This window comes from Aethalodelphis obliquidens, unplaced genomic scaffold (assembly GCF_003676395.1).
Source record: "Aethalodelphis obliquidens isolate GAN/ISIS:26980383/991018 unplaced genomic scaffold, ASM367639v1 scaffold34, whole genome shotgun sequence".
NCBI classification, from domain to species: Eukaryota; Metazoa; Chordata; class Mammalia; order Artiodactyla; family Delphinidae; genus Aethalodelphis; species Aethalodelphis obliquidens.
In genome coordinates, this window is record NW_020837978.1 from 12,524,964 (window position 1) to 12,543,132 (window position 18,169).

The following is an 18,169-nucleotide window of genomic DNA, read 5'->3' on the forward strand; positions in this document are numbered from 1 at the left end:
GAGAGGCGCTGAAAAGAGCCAATGATAATGGGATTTATTTATTTATTTATTTAGGGGGGTACGCGGGCCTCTCACTGTTGTGGTCTCTCCCGTTGCGGAGCACAGGCTCCGGACGCGCAGGCTCGGTGGCCTTGGCTCACGGGCCCAGCCGCTCCGCAGCATGTGGGATCTTCCCGGACCGGGGCACGAACCCGCGTCCCCTGCATCGGCAGGCGGACTCTCAACCACTGAGCCACCAGGGAAGCCCAATAATGGGATTTATTTTAACCTAGAGAACTTCGGGCAAATTTTCTCTGTCACTCCAAAGGCTTGCCTTTGGTCCCTTCCTCCTAAATTCTGGCTTTGTCTTCTCCCAGAAGTGATTTGCCCTTCTGGGAAAAGAATGTCACCCCCTCAGCTGGGTCCACACAGATCAGGAGCAAAAGATTCAGATAAATCTGATCATTGTAAGCAGTGGACTGGATGGCTCAGGCCACATGTTATTTTTCTCCTAATTATTTACCCTTGCTAATATTTATCCTCACGAATATTCTTCCCACCCTAATTATGTAGCCTGAATTATCTAGACAATGCACTTTTTTTTTTGGTCTGCATATATGTGAACTAAAGTAAGTTTTTGCCCTTTCATTAGTAAAAGTTAAACTCTTGTTGCACATATCTCAAATAAGCACACGAAAGTAAGTCATAATAAATCTATTTCAATTTCGTATTTAGGTTTGTCAGAAGGACATAAACATTCTTAAAGATTAACTGATCATTAACAGTTAATGAACAAATCCTACCGACAGATTTTTCAGTGAGAAAAATGGTTGGGTCTGTCCTCTTGAAACTCCCTTGGAGAGGAACATTATCTGCCTCAAAACATGTTGTCAATGCCAACGGGTACTATCTTGATGGTAGGATTTTGTGACATGATGTCACTTTAAACCAGAAATGAGTCTGAATTAGTTGAATTTGAGGTCCATGTGGGTCTCCCTCTGGGTGCTGAGAAATATTATTGTGTTCACACTTGAGGTTTTGCAGTTTTAATAAAGTTCAAAATCTAACACTGAGCACCTGTGAAGTGTTAGGGACTTACTGTTTAAGACCTAGTACTTGCCTTCAGTGAGGAGCCAGAACATGTATGCAAAACAAGTGACTTCACCAGGGCATACGTGGATACTGGCAACCATGTTACCTGGTGATGTCCACTTGGATATCTACGGGCAACTCAAACTGAACGTGTCCCAAACAGACCTCTTCATATTCCCCTGCCCACTGGCGCCTCCTGGGCTCCTCCCCACCTCTAGGGGCAGCGTCCCCATTGTTCCAGGGTTCAGGTCAACGGCCTGGGCATCATACTTTACTCGACTCCTTCTCCCAGACCACACACATCCAAATTACAAGCAAATCCCATTGGTTCTCTCTTCCAACTACAGCTAGAATGAGACCATTTCTCACTGCTTCCACCTCCACAGTCCTGGCCAAGCCAGCTTCTCTCACGGGGAGAAAAAGCCTCCGTGAATAAGCCTGGCGTGGTCTGCAGCCCACCCCCTCCTCCCTGCACTGTAGTGACACTGGTCTCCCTGTTGGTCCTTTCACTCCAAAACACTCGTGCCTCTGGGTCTGTGCATCTGCTATTCCCTCCATGTGGAGTCCGTTCTGCCCTGTGTCCTCCCGTTCCCCTTCTCAGACAGCGTCACCGACCACCTATTTAAAATAACTACGCTCCGGGCTTCCCTGGTGGCGCAGTGGTTGAGAGTCCGCCTGCCGATGCAGGGGACATGGGTTCGTGCCCTGGTCCGGGAAGATCCCACATGCCGCGGAGTGGCTGGGCCCGTGAGCCATGGCCACTGAGCCTGCGCGACCGGAGCCTGTGCTCCGCAACGAGAGAGGCCACAACAGTGAGAGGCTCGCGTACCACAAAAAAAAAAAAAACAAAACAAAAACCTACCCTCCATCCTTATCTTCCCCACCCCCACTAGGCTGCTTTACTTTTTTCCCATAGCGCTTATTATCTTTCGATGCATTATTTTGTTTACTTCCATATTTGTCTGTTTCACCTCTTCCCATAAACTCCCTTAAGACTATATGTTCCGTGGGGGCTGAGATATTGCCTGCTTTGCTCGTTGTTCTGTCCCCAGGGTACAGAATACTTCCTGGCATGTAATAGGTGCTCAGTACAAATCGGAAAGACTATGCCTTCCACGTGTCAAAAACGCCGCAATGGCACTACTGGCCAACAGAGGTCAATGTTTAGACGCTGGAGAGGCTCTGCCTGGCCTTGCTTCCACCAGCCAGGACTAAACTGGGCTTACAATCCTCCCCAGGGAGAGGGGCTGCGCCTTCCCTGGGTCTTGCTGCTCAGCCCCCAACAGACAGCTTTCCTGGGTGAGGCACAGTTGCCTCACTCCACGTTCCCCTGTCAGTCAGATGCTGAGCTCACCCTGATTTCACTGAATCACACTTCAGTTACTTTCTCTCCAATCTTGAGGTTCCTTTTTGCTCTTTCAGCCACGCTAATAACCATTAATTCACTTTATGATCTTGTGGGGGTTCAGACAGATTAAACTCCAATGAAAATAAACTCATGGGGGCAGTACCATATAAAGTCAAAGCATGTTACATAACTCCTGGCAGCTCGACACAGTCCATTTTTTTTCATCCCATAAATATATCCTTTTCCAAACACTTTAAGCAGTCTGGAAGATGAAATGGGAGCATGAAGAGCCTTTGTCCTGGTGTCAGCTTGAGGCCCCTCTGCCTTTCATCTCTGGATGTCTTGTATCCAGCACCTCTCTTTTTTAGGAGTGATCACCTCCCATCCTCCTGTGCCCTTTTCCCGCCCTCCTCCGGCTGCTGCAGGCACGCCCGTCGCTCACCACTGCTCCAGAGAGAAACCTGCCCTCCCCTCCCCCTCCCTCCAGCCCCGCTAAACCAACTCCTCTAAAACGATCACCTCCAGCTTCCATTCAGGATGAAGAAACCAAGACAGGGAGGCAACACATCCTCACTTCTGGGCTGATAATTATTTATTCCATGTCACCTTCCTGTGTTCAGCAAAATTCCTTTAGCTACTTAGTTAAAGACTGCTGTATCTAAACAATGCATGCATATACGCATACCTATGCTGTTTGGTTGTACTTTTCAATGGTAGATTGGTGCTATGTCTATATACACACATATGTACGTATATACACACATATGTACGTATCACCAAAAGCAAGATATAAAGAAAACAAAAGGTCTGTTGCTTAACTTTGTCTCCATTTTCCTTCACGAGAATCCCTGTTTTCACATATGCGAAGGGCATCTGTTTTACAAAACGTTTTTGCTTGAGCCTATCACAAATGTACAAATTCTGCCTGCATCTGGGAGCAAGGACATCGCTCAGAAGCTGGGTTTCAGTGATGACGTCTTGCTCTTGGTGAAATGATTACATTGGGAATCCCTAACTTTGTCTGCAAGCGAAGTTCTTGGTCCGTTTCACCTGCAGAGAAAAGCCAGTCTGCTTTCCTCGAAGGCCAGTTTGCACAACCACATTCCACACATCAAGAAAATCAGAGAACCCTGGAACAAAGACGGAGGGGCTGACGGAGAGCCCCATTTACTTCGACGTTGAAAGATCATTAATAAAAAGTCACACCTCTTCAATTGAGTGTAAGAGCGTCGGTGAGTGTTCTATTTAAAACATTTCATCACATTCGCGCTAAGCCTGACTCAGTCTTTGGTGGAAGCTGTTTCATTGAACCCACATCCCCGCGCAGAGACGCCTCCAAACACAAACCCAAGTGACGGATGAGCTAGGTTCTTCTCGCATTGTCGCTTGGCTCCCAGGGCCTCCACGGGACCCATGCAGCAGGTGACCAGGGCAGGTCTGGGGCACACGGGTCTATCCCACTTGCCCTCCTCCCCTGGGGTCTTAAAATGTGTGCCTGAAAGAACTACGGCATGTTATTTAGGGCTAAAAAGAAATGAGCTCTCAAAGCCACAAAAAGACACGGCAGCACCTTAAACGCATGTTGCCAAGTGAAAGAAGCCAGTCTGAAAAGCCTACATACTATAGGAGTCCAACTGCAGGACATTCCGGAAAAGGCAGAACTACAGAGATGGAAACAGATCAGTGGTTGCCAGGGGTGTGGGGTGGAGTACCGACAGGTGAAGCAGGAAGGATTTTTAGGGTGGGGAAACTAGTTTCTAGGACACTGGGAGGCCGGATGCGTGCTATTACACATTTATGAAAACCCACAGAATGTACAGCACAGAGTAAACCCTAATGTGAAGTATGGACTTTAGTTAATAACCATGTATCCATTTAGCTTATCAACTGTCACAAGTAAACCACAAAAATGCAAGATTTTAATAACAGGGGAAACTTCAGGCATCTGGGAACTCTCTGTACTTTCTGCTCAATTTTTTGTAAACCTGAAACTACTTCCAACAATAAAGTCTATTTTTTAAAAAGCTATAAACAATAATGGTCCTAGAGAATCTGCTTCAGTAAAACATGTAATGGCTTCCCTGGTGGCGCAGTGGTTAAGAACCCGCCTGCCAATGCAGGGGACACGGGTTCGAGCCCTGGTCCGGAAAGATCCCACATGCCGTGGAGCAACTAAGCCCGTGCACCACAACTACTGAGCCTGCGCTCTAGAGCCCGTGAGCCACAACTTTCGAGCCCACGCGCCTAGAGCCCGTGCTCTGCAACAAGAAGCCACTGCAATGAAGAGTAGCCCCCGCTCACCGCAACTAGAGAAAGCCCGCACGCAGCAACGAAGACCCAACACAGCCAAAAAAACAAAAAAAACCAAAAAAAAAAAAAAAAAATCCTCTTTGCCTTTAAATAAATAAATTAAATAACACATGTAAGATCCCCAAGCCGGGGCACTTACATCACACACAGGCTAAAGGAGAGCATTTTTCTTCTTTTGTGGGGAGGGGGAGGGAACACACACACACAAACAAAAATGTGTTCGACACCATTTCTCTGCTGGAGCCTTTCTGGCGTTGGAACTGAATGGATTCTCACCCATCACTGGACCCCAGGCCCGGTAATGAGCTCTGCTTTGAGGGAAGCCACTACCTATTTTCTGATTCATTAGGGTTCATATCCACCAAGCCCTCCATGTAAAATGTCTGGCAAGTTGGCTTGCCTTGGCTGCTAAGGGACCACACAGGCTTCTGCGTGGCTTGCGTGAGGGCTCTGGCTATTTTTAGGCACCAACTAATCCATTAACTGCATAATGCTGCCACTGATGGCTCACAGAACGCGGCAGTCAAAATAAAAAATAGTGGAATGAAAGAAAAGCCATCAGTAGACACGCAGCGATCACGTCATTATAACACGCTGTAAAGGCGTGCGTGCACGCACACACACACACACGCGCACGCGCACACACACGACAGTCGGGAGGAGAAAATGGCACGGAATACGAAGCAGCCACAAAGGAGGTAAAAAGAAGTAGTCACCTTCCTGAATCTGGGACGCGACAGACGGCCCTAAGAACAGACGGAGGCCGGCACTTAGGAAAAACGCAGTCAACGACCAGTGTCACCCCAGAGCAGCTCACAGATAAACTGTACTACAATTCTGACAAAATGCTGTGTACTCTTCAGAAAAGCTGAGCCTGGGAAGAATGAGATGGAGGCGTTGGGTGGCTGCTCAGACAGAACACTGTTTGCCAGATGGAAGCCCAGGGCCCCCCAGGGGGCGCCATCCCGGGCAGGGGGTCCCCCGGTGGGCATGATGCTTAGATCCTCTCTGCAAAAGAAAGGGGCACGAGCCCGTTTCTGCACCGGTCCTCTTACTGATGTGCAGAGTGGACCACCCAACGACCCCTCCAGTCCAGCTCACGCTCAGGAAAACGCAGACTGTGTCACAGGCACACAGGCTAGCGTGAGGTCACGGAGCCTTCCTCAGAGAAGCAGCAGGATGGGTACTCCTGGGCCACTCAGGGGAACATGGCACAGGAACAGCGGCAGCGTAAAAGGGCTCACTGTGCTCACTGGAAATGGTCAGCCTTCTTTCTAGACTTTTCTAAACTGTCTCTCCTTCCATAAACTCTTTGGAGAGAATGAAGCCTTTTATTCCTTTTTCAGAAGCTAACCTTTCTCTTCTCAGGGCCAAAGTCACCCAAGTGGAAGCAGGGAAAGGAAACTCACATTGGCGAGGGCCTACTATGCGCTACCTACTGTGCTGGTTCCTTCGAACGTATTTTCTTTCATTCGTCTGACAACCTTCTTTCTTTGCACTACGGCGTAAACCGAATGGAAGGCTCACATGTAATTTGTACCGTGAAGTATGCGTGCACTGATCTGTACATGGTTTGCACGAGCTCCAGAGCGGTGGATCCAGGTCCTGCATTTTCTGACCAGCTAACCTGCTTCCCACCCAAGCAGACCATGCTCCATCCTCCAGCCGCATCACACTGGCTCCCACGTTGATGCTATCACCTGGGGAGCCCTTCTGGGACTCACCACGGACTAAGGAGACCACGGGTGGCTATGAGGAGGCTTCCTGTGGTGCGCACAGGCTAACAGACAATGCCTGGGATGCCCTTTTTGTTCTCCCACGGCACCGGCGTGGGGGAACTTGGATGCAAGGACGCTTTGCCTGGGCCGAGAAATACTGCACTGGGTAGGACACAACCTCACGGATGGTGACGAACGCGCAGAAGCATTTTTCTCCTACGCTGCCTCATCTGGAGCTTTAGCTGCAGACCACCCTGGAGGTGTCTTTCACACAATAATAATTCGGAATTTGGCTCCTGAAAACAATGCCCTCAGTGAAAACTCCCTTGGCTCTATCAGGGTGGCTTTCCTTCCAACGAGGTCTATGCGCTGATTATAAGCATGAAGTCAGGGAAGTTTCCCTTTATGTCCCCCCTTTGGTTTTTGCTTAGGGGATGCTAGTAAATTTTATAAGAGCTGTTCTGCACGGCAGGAAAGCAAGGGATTACAAAAACGAGAAGAGGCCCAAGATATGATCTTGTATAAGGAATCATTTGCCCATTTTAGCGATGAGAAAACCCCCAGCTCTGAGAGGTGAGACCACTTGCCTTGCAGCCAACCAGACCCCAGGCTCGTGGCTTCTCCCCACCAGCCACACTACATTCACCGGGGATGCCCGTGGTTGGTTATGAAGTCAAGCATCCCTGTGGTCCTGCTTCTGTGCAGGAGTTATGCCTGGGGTCATAAAGCCATCTGTCCTCTAGCAAACCACCCCTTCCTTCCACAACTTCCCCAATCCAATTTGTGAGTTTGCTAATTAAGTGCAACACTTTGCATGTTTCTAAATCTCCCTGTGGGTGCAAGTGTTAGTGATTTCGAATCCACGGAGCAGACAGACCAGGGGAGAAAACCCCACCGAGTGCCGCTGAGGATGGAGGGAAGTCCTCAGCCCTCGGAGTGTAAATTAAATCCAGGCCTTCGTTTTCTGTCTCCCTTCCCTCTCCCCCTCTCGCTTCCTCTGCTTCCCTCCTGACTCTGCTCCTGTCACTTGTGGTAAACACAGCTGGTGGAGTATTTTAGCTGTGATGACGTCAGCCTGTTTCTGATAGGCTTGGGGGTAACGTGACAAATCACTGGTGGTGTCGGGGCCCCGCACTTGTGTTTCTACAGCGTGAAACTCCAGCCACCCTTTGGAGCCGAAGCCACAGACCTGTGAGCAGGCCCTGACAAACACGCGGCCTTCTAATTTGCACCTTGGCTGTCAGTGAGGAGACTGGTGGTCTGGCGATGGGAAGGAAATGAGACTTCCCACATGGAAGCCGACTTCACCATCGTTTAAGCGTTCACTCTGCAAAGGATCCAGCGGGGCAAACAGAGATGCTTCCTCTCTAAGAACTGCCGGGTCGGGTCGATGTGAAACCTAGAGGTCTGTGGAGCTCCTGATGACTATGGAGGCTGCCAGGGCCTTGGAGATGAGCCCTCAGCTCAGAGCTGCTCTTGACGGAAAGAGATGCTAGGCCGGAGACAGCAGCATTTTCAAAATCACCCCTCTTTCCATGCCTACCTCTCTTCACAGTAGTGCTTTAAGGATTAAAAGGACCATGAGAAAACATGTTTACTTCTCCTTCTTTTTTATTTTCCAGGCTTCACCTGGGGTCTGTTAAAAGATAACTTTGCTAAAGACAGCTTGTTCTTTCAACTAGTATCCATCCACCCCTCATTCATGTAGGACAGTGGGAGTGAACAGAAACTACAGACGGGTAGCGAGTTCTAAATAATGATGCCCTTTTCCAAATATTCTCATTTTTGCTATATATATATATATATATATTTAAATCAGAACTCTGAGAAATCTTTCTTGGGGCTTACGAAAGGCTACAGCAACATCTCACCATAAAAAAAGAAAAGTCTTCGGGGCTAAAAGCTCCTGGCAACACAGGTCCCCTGATATCGTGCACGATCCCACATCCGGACATTCACAAGCAGTTCTGGAAAATGCTTTGGAAAATCGGGCTCCCCTACCTCACTTGATCTTTTTCTTTTAAATATACTAAAAACAATTCAAACCATTAACTAGTTTGTTTATTTTCTTTGAATGTCCCAAATACCAGCTATGCCATGACCATTTTTCAACTCATTTCAACCTGAAGGAGGTGCTGTCACATCTGAGTGTTTCAAAGTTCTCAGTGAGGGGCTTCCCTGGTGGCGTGGTGGTTGAGAGTCTGCCTGCCGATGCAGGGGACACGGGTTTGTGCCCCGGTCCGGGAAGATCCCACATGCCGCGGAGCGGCTGGGCCCGTGAGCCATGGCCGCTGAGCCTGCGCGTCCGGAGCCTGTGCTCCGCAGCGGGAGAGGCCACAGCAGTGAGAGGCCCGCATACCACCAAAAAAAAAAAAAAAGAAGGCCTCAGTGAAACCATTCCCAGAGGGAGTGAGTCTCTACCATCCACCAGGGCAGTTCCTGGCCTCGGGGCCAAACCTGATTGACTCCAAGCAAGCTAGGCAGTGAAACTGCTGTTTCATACACATGGGCAGAATAAATGCATTCAAGTGATTTAAGAAACTGGAGAAGAGTGGACTGAAGGAACCCATGGAAACTAAGAGAGCTCATCACAGTTCCAATTTTAACAGGACTCAGCTTGGCTACATCTGGTCCTTGGGGTTCCTATATATCAGAAGTCCAGGAGCTCACCTGGGGCAGCCCCGACTTTGCAGACTATACTAACCACGCCTTTCATTCTCTATATCTGATGCTTTGACATCCTGGGGCCTTGTTGACTCTGGACGGACTGTGCCTCCCTGGGTTAGCTCATTGCTAGAGACAGCTGACAGCTCACCTGCCTGGGAGAACGTCCTTCATATGCAAAGCAAACACCCACAGCCCAGCCACCTCCTCTGTGGAGCTTTCACTCTCTGGGCCACTATCCACCAGCCCTGATCACCCCAGGGCCAGGTACCAGACACCCAGGGACAGCTCCTGTGCCCAGGGCCTGCTGAAATGATTCCAACTAGCCAATCCGAAGTCTGCCTACCCTGCCTCACCCACTCCTTCCCCCTGAAACCACGATCAAGGCTCTTGCCCACGGTTTCTCAATCCCAGTGCCTCCTGACTGGCCCTGGTGCTTCCCATGTGGCCCTGCATGACACGGCACAAACCCTCCTCTTGGCATCTGAGTATAACAAACTATCTTTTCAATGGCTGTTGTATTCTCATCTGTTGGCCTCACCATACCTAAATAATAACAAAACCTACATTTTACAACAAAGACATGTCATGGGGTGTGGCCACTCTGGGCACTTAACGTTCTCACCTTAACCAGCACCGTCTTTTCCTGACCAAAAGAAGGGGGGGGAGGGGAACAGATGACTTTTCTTAATCAGGGTTCCTCATCTAAACCACAGAACAAAAAAATAGCTTGAGTGGCGATCTTCTTAATTGTCCCAAGAACGGTACCTGACCAGCCCCACCCTAGACACAGAGAAGTTAATTCATTACAAACAGCAGGTGCTTTGGTGTACGATGGCTTAATTCTCTTAGAGAACGTGGCTGGGAAACGTGAGGAGTCTAACTTCCAGGTGTGAATGAAAACCCTCCATCATCCCCACAGCCACTGACAGGTCTGCCTCTTGGAAGAAATTCACTGTGCCGGGAAGCGGTGAAGGTGGTGCGGCGGGGTGTCCCCCTACCTGTGTGATCCGGATGAACGTTACCTGTGCTCGGTGATCCCCGACAGCGAACTGTATCACGGCGACGCCCGGGCTGTGGCTGTCCTCGATCCTCTCCACAGTGCTGGAGTCGATCTTCAGGTCGTTGCTGATCTCTGCACTCTGGATGAAGTCTTCCGTTTTTAAGTCCTCCACCTTCTTCAGCTCCCCGTTGGCCAGCTGGATGATGGAGCCTTTCATGAAGTAGGGAGGCAGCGTAGGGGGCGCAGCTGCAGGGGATGCCACCGACTGCACCACAGGCAGGTGGATCTGCGCCTGCACCATGGCTGGGTAGGCGGCCTGGGTGACCAGGGCCTCGGGGCTGAAGTTCTCGCTCTTGGGAAGGGCGGTGGTGACGAACGTGTGAGGCACTGCAGCAAACTGGGGCGACGACGTGACGATGGCCGAGGCCGCCCCCGACCCCTCCATGTCAGCGCTGCCCACAGGGATGAGCAGGGGCTGGGTGCCGGGGAGGACCAGGTGCGGGGGCAGGCCGCCGGCGTAGGTGATCGCTTGCTGCTGGCTGCTCAGGTAGCCGATGACGGGCGGCTGAGTCCCTGCGTAGAAGGCTGTGGCCGGCAGTCCCACCGGGAGGGGCTCCGAAGCACTGTGTGTGGTCTGAATGACCGTGTGGGGGGACAGCGTGGCGACGGCGGCAGCCTTCACGCCTTCAGGGCCCAGGGCCTGCTGGGGAGACAGCGCGTAGGACCGGTGCCCGGGCTTCCCTAGGTGCAGGCCGCTTTTGTCGTTGAGGGCGGAGGGGGAGGCCTCTCGGTGGGTGACCTGCTGCACCTCCAGGTCGGCGGCAGGGGTGCTACTGTTGGGCAGGACCATCACAGAGGCCCGCACCCCGGAGGAGTCGCGGCTGCCGTAGTCGGCAGGGCTGGGGTGGACCACCACGTGCCTGGACTCGTACGGGTGGGGAACGGCCTTGCCGCCCGCCTTCACCAGGCCCAGGTCGGCCGCGGTGGGCGCCCCGTACCTGCGGCCCTTCTCCATCTCCCCGTTCAGGATCTCCTTGGCCTGCGCGCCCTGCTGCAGCCGGCTGCTCTCGGCTTTCTTGGTGGCCTCGCGGGTGACAAAGTGGCTGCCGGAGTCGGTGTACTGCACGACGACCTGCGGGGAGGGCCCCAGGGTGAGCGTGTGCGGGATCATCGTCTGGTGCGGGTGCAGGTGGACGGGGATGGCCGGCGGGGAGGCCGGGCGCGCGGCGCTCTGCGGAGAGCTGGAGATGTGCATGTACTGGTTCTGCTGGGTGGGTGGTGGGGACCCGGGGGGCAGAAGCCCCGCGGTCCTGCCCAAGTGCTGCTGCTGCTCAGCCTTGTGTCCCGAGGCTTGGCTCAGGCCGCCCATGTTGGCCAGCAGGGTAGAATAGGCCTCCAGCTGGGAGCGCTGGGATGGAGTGGCGGCCCCCGCGGCCGAGGCCACCGCACTGGTGACGGGGCTGGCCGTGGGGGAGATCAGCTGAGAAGGGATGAAGCCGGCGTAGGGCCCGCCGTACTGGGAAGAGCCGATGAACTGTAAGGTATGCGGCAGGTGGGCGTACTGCACGGGCGACACCGGGGCCCCGGACTGCGGGGGCGGGTACGCGGGCATCGTCGTGGTCGCCGGGATGGACCGGGGCGCGCTGGGCGGGGAGTAGTCCAGCCCCGCGGACAGCGCTTTGTGTAAACCTATTCCCTGCTGTAAACCGAGCTCTGCCGGGGGCCCCGCCGGCCCTAGCCGCCCGCCCGCGTGGCCCCGGCCGCTCGCGTGGCCCGGGAGCCATGCCACGCCCTCCGAGCGGTGGTTGTCGCTGGGCACAGCCGTGGCCTTGTCCTCCGAGGGCCGGCTGGTGGCGGGGATCTCGCGCTTCTTGGGAGGCAGGCATTCGTTACTGCGCTCTTGGTTGGATTTCATTTTTCGCCGTCCCCCCTCCACGGTGACCGTTTCACTCTCTGGCTGGCTCTGCTTTCAGTCTGATAAACGGAAAGTCACATTTGATTTCTGTAGGGGATCCAGGCTCTTCATGAGGAATCATCTCCCTGTGGGTGCGATCCGCCAGCAGCCGCCCTGGAATCTGGGAAAAGGAAGAGGGTCGGGACAAGGGGAAGAGGAGAGGGAGGAGAGAGGCGATCAGAACATCAGCACCGGGAAAGAACGTCCTCCTCGAGATTGAGACTAAGCTTCTGGTGTCAACGTGAATTCCAAACACATCCCCGCCCCCGCCCGCCCCCACATTAGAGCAGGTAAAACGCTGGCCGGCCGCACTGTTTAGGACGTCAGCAAGATCATTACAACATGCAACAAGTCAAAACCTCTTTTTTATGGATTTAGCAAGTCTCCTAAGACACCTCTCTCAATACCCTCTTCTCTTTTTCTCTTTCCAGAAGGTAGACAATGCGTTTCTTAGTTTCGCTTCCAGAAATGCCACTCCCACGCCTTAGCTCTTCTTTACCTCGCTGGGCAATCAAACGATGCCCACAAGGTGGGTGACACCGGTGAAGGTCAGCCAGACCTACCCTCTGAGCCAGGCACTGGGAGGACAAGGTTAGGAACGGAAATCCTCAGCGGACTTCATACCTTGTCTCTGAGTCCTCCTCTGCCAAAGGCGCTCCTCAGAGATTCCACTGACTCTGGGTCCATACCGGATCTACAACGATTCTCTCTTCCCTAACACACGCATGCACGCACGAGCACACACACTATACACAGGCCAACTCAGCAGAGGGAGCCCCAAATAATCGTGTTCTCTACAAGTTTCCAAACAACTCCCAGTACAGCTACTCACATGGTAACAGAAAGCCAAAAGGAATCTGTTGGACAGTTAAAACAGGAACATGGTTATGGTTTTAAAAAAATGCAATAACCAGGCTGAGGCACCGCGGGTGTGCTTAAGGAGGGTGGCTTTACGCTTGCTCTACCTCTGCCTCTCACTTCCTTTCCAAGTGGTCTTTGAATTTTCTCTCCACACGCTCCATAAAGGGCCAACCCACCCTCAACCCTACAGATGAAACCTCTGCTGGACCACTCAGGCCCGACTGTTTCAACCTGGACATACAAGTAGTGAGCCTGGAGCCAGTTTTCATGGACACCTAATCTCAGTCTTTCAGGAACCACAGAACTCTGTTACCATGACTGTGTAGGCAGACAGATGCCCACCTGGCAAGAGGCAGATCATCAATGGAACCAACAGGGACCAGGCTTACAGGCGGCAGTTGTGAGGGCCGCCTACAGGTAGCAGCTGCAGCCGTGAGCCATGTCACGCGCTGTGACCCTGGGAAGCCCTGGATCAGGCTCTGGGAATTCCAGGCCCTGGGTTTTTAGCATTTCTCCTACGCAGACCCGCTTTTCTATAGTCTGATGTTAAAACAGACACAGTTAAGGCAGCAGTTTTCAGCACTACCCTCCCCGACCTAGGGCTCTGTAAGTCCCAGATAACTCCATTCTGTATAGCCTTCTCTTATGAAATGCATGGCACGTAATTTACACCCAATATGTGCAAATAGATTACAATGACAGTGCTATTTTCAGAACAATGATAGAATAAAATTAAACTACAAAAACTGAAAACAGCTGCCCCTTTTGACTACTTAAAAAGTACTGATAACTGATCTTTTATCTCTAGGTTTTAAGTCACGCTAAGAAAGAACTGCATAAACTCTGTTCCCACACAGACTAGCAAAGGAAAGTCATTTAGGAGATGGACTCAAAGCGAACTGTTCCATGCGCCCCCTGCTGGCTCCACAGCAGCACTGATCCAATAAAACCCCACAGGATTTCATTAGGGAAGTTCATGCAAGAGTAGTATGTCAGAATCCGGAATGAGAATATAGTAGGCCCAGCCAGTAAGGCACTAGGTTAATTAGCCCAAGGCAGCTCTAGGGAAGAAAAAATAGCGGCATAAAAGTCCTTTCAAAGCCAAGTAAAATGTCAAATGCATTCAGAAAGAGGTCCATTAGCAATGCAAATGTAAAACTGCCGTACCACAGAATGCACCATACACAAACCTAGAAAACCCCTCTGAAGGTACTTTTAAAAAAAGAACTCAGCTTTAGTGAATCTGAATACGAATGCTGACTTGGTTCTCGGCAGTGCCTTGGTTCATTTACACTGTGTTGTTTTTTGAAAGACACTGGCTGACTCCGTTGGCCCTAAAGATCTCTGTGTAGATTCCATGGCTGGTCTTCTGCTAATGGACCAACTAGGACCATATCGGCCTTACCACACAAATTCAAATATACTCTTCTGAAAAGTTGTCCATTGATAAACATCTTTTCCAGATAATACAAATGATAAATCAAGGATACAAAGATTAACTGGAGTGACCTGGGGCCAAACTGATACAAATTTCAACACTCCCTTCTCCTACCTTTAGGAGGACCTTGTCTCCTATTTACCAGCGCAGCTTGGAGGAGTCGAGTCTCTCTAGTTCTGGGGCATGTGTCCCTTCCTCTGTGTTTCATTAGCTCTCTATACTGTCTGTATCTCTCATCAGGGGAAATCATCGTGAGGATAGGGACTGTATCTTGCTGTATTTTCAGTGAACCACGAGAGGGCGCCACAGGACGCCACCATGTCCCTGGTACATTGGATGATAGTTCATAAATTAAAAGAACAGAGAGGTAAATTGCGAAGGTGCAAAGTACAGCAGGGAAAAGGAAGGGAGAAAGAAAGAGACTAGGAAGAAGAGAAGAAAAAAGGAGAGTGGATGTCTGCTTTTAGGGTCTCTTTCTAGCGCAGACACATGGTCTCCATGTCCCTCATTGCCTTTTCAGTGCTGAAACGCACCAGTGGTTCACCCGGGTCCCGGAGTTCACCTCCGGATGTACCTGTCGCAACAAGAGACACGGGGCCACACACCACTGTATAACTGCTAAGTTCCCGAAGAGCCACACATGCAGATCACAGGCTTCAACATTATTATTAGGAAAGGGAATTAATAGATGGATCGAGACAAATTTATTTAGGGTTCACTACATACAATTTGCCTGCTAATCGCTGTTCTGAATACACCCATCTTAAGCATCTTTATATCTACATTTGTATCTCTCTCATCAGTATCTTAAAATTTAGCTCAGTGGCAATAAGACCTTGCTATTCCAAGTGTGGTCCTCAGACTACCTCCCCCGGCAGCTTTAGAAAAGCAGAACCTCCGGCCCCACCCAAACCTCCTGATTTCAGAGTCTGCATTTTAACAACACCTCCAGATGATTCACATGCACAGCAAGGTGTGAGAAACTCAGCTTGTCTGCATAAGCTTCTAAGTAAAGGAAACGTCTGGAGCCTCTTCTGATGGAGTAGGTGCTGGGAAACCAAACTAGGTGCTGTGAGCCAACAGAATCGGTAGAGCCTGGGAGATAAGCAGCTAATATTTAGGGAGAACCCAGCTGTTTACTTTGGGGTCACCTAGACCCAATACAGTTCTAAGTAACAGATGCTCCTTTTCTTCTGGCTCTTTCCATCTTCAAGAACTATAAGGAAATACACTTCAAAAAGGCTGTTATTGTACATTTTATGTATAATTCAATCATCTCCAGGAGAAAAAACAGACTTTAATAAAGGAAGATATTTATATCTTTGATATCATTCAAAAATCCCCAGAGCCCCCCCCCACCCCCATTAACGTGGATTCAGATTGCTTCGGAAGTGTTAGGAAAATGAGATGATCCCCACTGATTCCGAGTCCTGTAAATAACAACCAACTGCTCTGAATGGAAGACACTCCTAGAATCTGATACATACAGTCCTAAAAATGCATTCCAAGGTCAGGGCAATAAACTAGGTTGCTCTGCCCAGCACCCTCCATCCTGCGAGTTTCTCAGTTTGAGTGAAACCCATGACTGTCTGGCATGTATGTCCATGCACAGCAGAGACGTGGTTTCGGTTTTAAAGAGGAGGAAATGCAGCCTGGTGAGCTTGTGTCAGTTCTGGAAAAAAACATATGACCATTTAAAAGACAGAACACCTGGACCTGATGGGAGAGGTCACTAGGACATGGCAAGGATTCTTGAAGTCCTGACATGCAAACCTCTTGCTTTACTAAATTATCACAAGGAAGATCTGTGTAGTGCAAGGGCACTTCATTTAGGTTAAATATTAAAAACAGGCCCAACTCTGATATCCTTGAGGTTTCTGGGATGGAGAAGGGTGGGTTGGATGATAGCGTAATTAGATACCTTCATGGTTGACTGAACAAGAATGCACCAAAGGAAGTGGATCACATATTCATTCATCAAACACTTACCTTGTTTCTAGTATGTACAGTGGACCTTAATTATTCAGTGTCAGCATGGGGCAAATGGTATGCCAGAACTCTATTTTCAGTTCTATTCTGTTCACCATTTTATTAGTGTTTTGGTTATCATATTTAGAGGTAACAGAAGGCTAAAAGGGATGCTTAATATATTACTGCAATTAATATTCAAACATATCCTGAGAAGCTGGAAGTGATGGCACAAAACCAAAAAAATAAAGATGAACGAGAATAAATATACATGCCCTGCCCTTGGTTTCAATAGCTCAATTAGTCTAATAGCAGGGTTGGAGCAATCTGACTTAAGAATAGTTCACATCAAAGAGTCCAGGAATTTTCTGTTTGACCATCCATTCAATATGAACCAACAGTTGGGTATGGTGCGTAAAAGCTGGCGTAACTATAAGCTTCATTTTAAAAAGCACAGTATTCCCAATAATGGAATGAATACTGCAGGAGCATACGGCACTGGTAAAGCCACAAAGTCCTGAGGCAAGGGGACACTGGCGGGCATGCCCAGGGTGGAGCGATGGGGTTAGTGGGAGGTCTGGACCCAAGATAGGTAAGTAACAGCTGAGGCAACTGAAGATGTGTGGCCTGGGGGACAGAAAAAAGCCGGAGCAGAGGTGCAATGCTCAGATCTATAAAGGGCCCTCCGTGGAAGGCAGGAGAGCAGAACTGACCTTCAAATTACATTGATACACGGTTGACCCTTGAACAACATGGGTTTGAACCGCGCAGGTCCACTTATACGGGGATTTTTGTTTCAATAAATGCCTGCAGTACTACACCATCTGCAGCTGGCTGAATTTGAGGATGCAGAACCACCTACATGGAACGTCGACCAGGGAGCTCGAGCATCAGGGGCTCCTGGAACCAATCCCCCGCAAATACTGAGCGACGACTGTATACAGTAGAAATGAGAAAGTAATTAGAACTGTTAAAATGAGCTGGGCTGCCTCATGAGGTAGGGATCCCCGTGTCATCCCAAGTGTTGAGGCAGAGTTTGGAGACACGAACTGATGGTCCCATGTGGAAGAGAGACACAATCATAGGGATGAGAGGGGGAGAAAACGTACAGGGCACCGCTGCACTCCACCTAGCACTAATCAGGGACTGCAGGGGGCGTGGCATACCGTGTTAGAGGCGGAGTTAATTAAGGAAGTGAGAGAGAGATCTTCATACTTCACAGGCTTGCCAGCAGGGACCCCCCAGCACCAGGCTCAATGAGCCCACCTAGTGGTGATCCAGGGCACAGCAGCGCTGAAACCCCAGAGGGAAAATCCTACAGAGTCAGAGGTGGAGAACCCTGGATGCTATCACGCTGTGTAAACAAGCTCTCTTTCCCTCTAGGGTCACCAAAAGCAAGTTCAAGTCTGCACCAGGGTGCAGGACCCTTCAGTCAGTGAAGTGACACATGCCACACAGGGCTGGGAAGGCAGGGATCTGCCATGACCATCTACAGCTGAGATGTTAGTGGAATGAGGACAGGCAGGAGAAAAGAGTCCCTCTCTTTATATTATTAGCACCAAGAATAACAGTTTTGGGGGGCCCTGTTCATCTATAGATTTGGGGGCAATGAATACAGTGACTAAATGTAATGTAATAATTAAAAAAAATTAAATCCACCTGTAAGAATAGAGTTGCATTTGGGTGTTCCCTGGCTCAGGGAAGCTCTGAGGGCAACAAACTGACTCGGAGTCACTGTTCTGATCACATCTCCATCTCCTTGATGGAAAGATGCTGGAGGGGACTCTTCAAGACGCACAGCCGCTCTGCTGCCCTTCCTCCACTGAACTCCTCT

At 50.3% G+C, this 18,169-nt stretch overlaps 1 protein-coding gene across 16 annotated transcripts in view; it reads right to left on the bottom strand.

The window, feature by feature from the left end:
• ATXN1 (ataxin 1) overlaps positions 1–18,169 on the bottom strand; it is a 399,625-nt gene that overhangs the window by 12,258 nt on the left and 369,198 nt on the right. For all 16 annotated transcript variants that reach the window (XM_027128420.1, XM_027128428.1, XM_027128426.1 and 13 more), the window contains one exon: positions 10,137–12,189. In XM_027128420.1, coding sequence (XP_026984221.1) covers positions 10,137–12,029 — 1,893 coding nt within the window. In that variant the 5' untranslated portion in view covers positions 12,030–12,189. The remainder of the gene's footprint in view (positions 1–10,136; positions 12,190–18,169) is intronic.